Source organism: Prunus persica, chromosome G3 (assembly GCF_000346465.2).
Source record: "Prunus persica cultivar Lovell chromosome G3, Prunus_persica_NCBIv2, whole genome shotgun sequence".
NCBI classification, from domain to species: domain Eukaryota; kingdom Viridiplantae; phylum Streptophyta; class Magnoliopsida; order Rosales; family Rosaceae; genus Prunus; species Prunus persica.
The window spans coordinates 21,851,214-21,855,626 of NC_034011.1; the positions used below are offsets into that span (position 1 = coordinate 21,851,214).

Below are 4,413 nucleotides of genomic sequence, written 5' to 3' on the forward strand. Positions count from 1 at the left end.
CCAGTATATCACAGCGTGCCGCGTTACACAATCGGGGGAAATATTCATAGGAACATTGTTGGACAAATTTTTTTTTTTGGGGGTTAAGAATAATGCGAACAAAGAATACAAAACCCATACAAATTAGATCCAATGAGTTTGATTTGGATCACACAGAAGATAAGCAAACTAACACTCGTGAAAATGGCTTGAGTTAAGCCCTGACTACATCTTTAATTTGCAGACATATCCTCTCCTTTCCTAGTTCACATCTAATGACCCTGACAGCCTTTGGTCACAGTTTTACCTTCCAAAGATTCTGGTTTTGCTTATAGAGGCCGCGTTCTACGACCTAATGCTCGACCGCAAAGAAGAGCATTCCTTGGGATTGGATATTCATCCCTCCATGAATTTGCAGGTGAGTAGACTCGAAGATAGAATTGCTGGCCTAAGTACTGGCGAGCCCAGTTCTCGGACCTTACATTCCACATCCCCACATTGTCCAATGGCATGTAAATTGCAGTCCACGAGTTGGGATACACCTGTGATAAGAAATGGTATCCATGTTAAAAAACAATCATGAGAACATAATTGTAAGTCACATATAATTTTTAAGGAGCTGCATTCATCGACGTACCTGAACGGTGCAACGAGAAATCGTGTCCCTCAAATTGTATCTTAATCTGCTTGCAGGTTCCCACTGTCCACCATCCATCCTGCCCACGTCAGAATTACCATGGTTAAGATATATGCTCTTATTGAATTTCTCACATTGCATAACAGTTGAAAAAATGTCCGAATTTCTGAGGCAGAGAACTTACCCCACAACAAAGAAACTATGGCCATCAATGTGCCATGACTGCACAGTATCCTCAGGATTCTCGAACACTAGTTCAGCGAAGCCTCGGAAATCAGCATTCATGACAGAAGTCTGAAGATAAGCACCGCCTCCAGTGGGGTTGTCTTGGATGCTTCCAATGGAGAACACCCCTGAGATCTTGAAGTAGTCGGCAAGTTTAAGTGGTGTGTCGGGTTGGATGAAGGACACACTATTCACAGCATATCTCTGCTTGCCATCAATAATTGGAGCAGAACTTGTTAGCCTGATTGTACGTGTGGTGTTGATCAATCCGTAATGATATGAGCCTTGGGGGTTAGGTCTTGGACCACTTGCTGTCAAATTCCGCCTGGTTTTAACATGTCATTCATTCAAAATAATATGAGAAGTTGTGTATAATAGGCCTAGTATATTGAAATAGTTCAGCTTTTTGTGCATATCATGTTCAATGATATGATTTCTTAATAGAAAATGTTAGTGCAAACAACATGATCATTTTGTATGCCATCTCAATAGACACTCACCAAACGATTATCTATATAGCAGAATCTATGTCAACAATGAAAACTGGCACTACCATGTATAACGCATCCGCTCACGAACAGAAAATAATGATAATAATAAGCACCTGAGAGATCGGGCTTGTTCAAGAGACCAGTCAATCTGAGTTGTTGGGCCACCAGGGGGAGGACCAGAAACGCTTCCTGCTGAGTTACTGTAGTGAAGAATGGACGTGGTGCTGAGCACTTGTGAAGTGAAACGCGTAGAGACAACAATGTAGTAATCTTGTGCTGGTTGATCAGCTGTAACTAATACAGAGTAAGACTGCCCCAAATGAATGTCAAGGGAACTATAAGTATTCTGAAGGCTGTGGGTGCCTTCCACCTCAACCAGCAACATCTTGTGCCCCTGGATTCTAAAATTGATGGAAGTCGTAAGCCCCACATTCGATATCCTCAACCTGTAAGTCTTGCCTGCCAAGAAAGTATGACACATGAAACAAGTTACATCAATTCCATGACCACGCAGAAATGGTGCTCACAACACTTGTTGAATTGATTAGTTACCTTGATCAACTGTAAATGTGAATCCGTTTGATCCACGGCCATTGATAAGGAGCCCGTCAGGGGAGGGAAGATTGTTCCCACTATCTAAAATTGCTTTCAAATCCTGTAGGATTCAAAACAACCCCATCAAAATGAACTCATATCACATGCCTTTGCTACGAAATTGACAACGATTATAAATCTTGAGTAGTGCTAGAGTGATCAGATTTTTAGACCTCGCAGTGAACAACTGCACATACTAATTGTTAACTCATAAATCATCTCTAGTTTTCTGGCACATTAAAACAAATGAGTGTGTGTGTAGGTGTGAGATAATTGGCGTAGTCTTTAAGCAAGCTACTTACAGTGTGATTTTTACTGAACCAATCTCCTGCCAATATGGTGAAGTCTCCAGCAGGAGGAGGGAAAGGTACTGGGATAACCGAGCGGCTTGCGATTTTGATGCCACCAAACCCTCCTGCAGCCTTGTGGAAGCCAAGGGAAGGAAAGTAGAAGTAACTGCCAATCTGATCTTTGACTTGGAGAACATAAGTGAAGTTCTGTCCTGGTGGAATGGGGCAATTTGTTCCAAAGACCCCATCCTGCCATGAGTTCCTTCTCTGCTGCACACCATTCCTAAAGAAGAATTGCAGGACTTGATGGTTAGTCTAACTGCTAGGGCAATAAACTTGGTGATGGCATTCTGCTAATAAAAGGGTTACTTTGGCTTCTGCTTATCCATTTGAAAGTCAACAGGAGAAAACCCATTTATTTTATTTTTGGCTTTTTTACAGTACAATTTTGAACAGACCAATCATTTTTCAAGGTTTTCACTTTTTGCCACTTGAACAAAGTGACTAAAACGTGTGCTTATTCAAATAGGTGCTTTTGTAATAACAATTGTTAAAAAAGATATTATCACTTCCCAGTAATGATTGAATCTCATTTCTAAGTATTAGAGTTGCAGTCCAAAATTACAAGTACAAAAACTGAAACAAGAAATACTTATTATTATTTTTTTAAGAACAGAGGAATTACTAACCAAGAGAGGAGAAAAGGTTCGTCCAAGCTATTGAAAACGTTGATAATGAGGTTATCATTGGTGACTGATTCGATCTGCGGCCCTGGAAATTGCCCATTTATCAATATCCCCTGCATTTTTGTTTGAAACCTCATTTTTAGCAATCGGCCATTGCAATTTTTCATCAACAACAAAACCGCCCAGAACAGAGAAACTGAACCCAAAAAAAAAAAAAAAAGTGCTTGTTTATGTGTCTGTGAGAGAGAGAAAGAGAAATGATAAACGTACCCTTTGTTTCAGCCCAAGGGGATAGATATCACCATAGGTGACATTCCAGTTGTAGAACCTGTAAGGATCTTCCCCATTTGTGCAGGTCACAGTAAGCAGAGCAACCAATATGACACAACACAAACTTGTGTACAATCCCATGTTCCTCTCTGGATCTTTGAGAGCAAACAATGGAGAAATGGGACTGAAATGCAAAATAAAAGCCTCCCAGAATATAAAGATTCAGTCTTTATCTTTCCCTCTGGAAAGCTCCTCACTTCCTCTGCTTTTTCTATTTGTTCTATTCTCCTTTCTCTTTGAATGCTTTTTAGAGGATTATGTAGAAGTGCTTTTCTGCTAGATCTCCTTTGAAGATTTGCTTCTTTATTTGTAGTAGGCCAGTAGTTTGAGTAAGTGTCTATGAGCTGTCTGTAAGCAAGAGAAATAAGTTCTGACCGTCACTGATCAGTCCACACCGCGTACCTAGGGTCAAGTGAAGAAATCCAATCCAAGTCCCCAATTTTATGGCATAAAAATAAATTATTTTATTGATTTAATGGTTAAAACGAATGAGCTGCAGAAAAAAGCCATTTGCTTGGTTGATTGCTTACTATTTAAGCACATGATTGGAGTAAAAAGAGAGAAAATTTACTATGTATGTTTGTTTGTTTTCTCCTTCAGTTTAGGCTCATCTGCACTGCATGAGTAACATGTCCAGTTGAAGTTGAAAAGGAGATCTTGATTAAAGTAGTGATGGTGGCATGTGAGATTAATTAGCATGAGCCTTGTCAGACAATATAATTAGTGATTGGTTGCTCCTTTTGACTTGAGATAATGATTTCAGAGCTAACCAAGGAAATTAGGTTTTGATGTGCATTAAAAATGGATAGCAAATCCTACTGACTATGGAAGACTTTGGTTCCAAACATTTATATGACAAGAAGCTAGACTTATCTTATTATTTTATTTACTTAAGTCCTTCTTTATCTTAGTTTTTGGTTTTTTCTTTTGAAAAAACCCACCGACAAAGGTAATGATAGACCATTGAAGCAAAGGGTTAAGCTTGAACCTCAAAATATGAAATACTAAGATTCATTAGTGCTAGATGAGAATCAATCATAGTAGCATGATTTTACAAGAGGATTCAGAGGTTTCTCTTCCTGAATCTTGATCCAGATATCATAATTGATCTTAAAATACAAAAGAATTGACAATTATTGGGTTTCACGTTTTCTTCTGTCATTGGGCATGATGGCATCCAT

At 39.2% G+C, this 4,413-nt stretch overlaps 1 protein-coding gene across 1 annotated transcript; it reads right to left on the minus strand.

The window, feature by feature from the left end:
* On the minus strand, positions 1-3,631 carry LOC18781690 (L-ascorbate oxidase homolog). Its single transcript, XM_007215579.2, has 8 exons — positions 3,173-3,631; positions 2,906-3,015; positions 2,229-2,499; positions 1,885-1,987; positions 1,446-1,791; positions 801-1,166; positions 617-695; positions 1-521 (listed from the first exon to the last, which is right to left on the minus strand). The coding sequence occupies exons 1-8, from the start codon at positions 3,311-3,313 to the stop codon at positions 309-311; spliced, it is 1,629 nt and encodes a 542-aa protein (XP_007215641.1). The 5' UTR covers positions 3,314-3,631; the 3' UTR covers positions 1-308.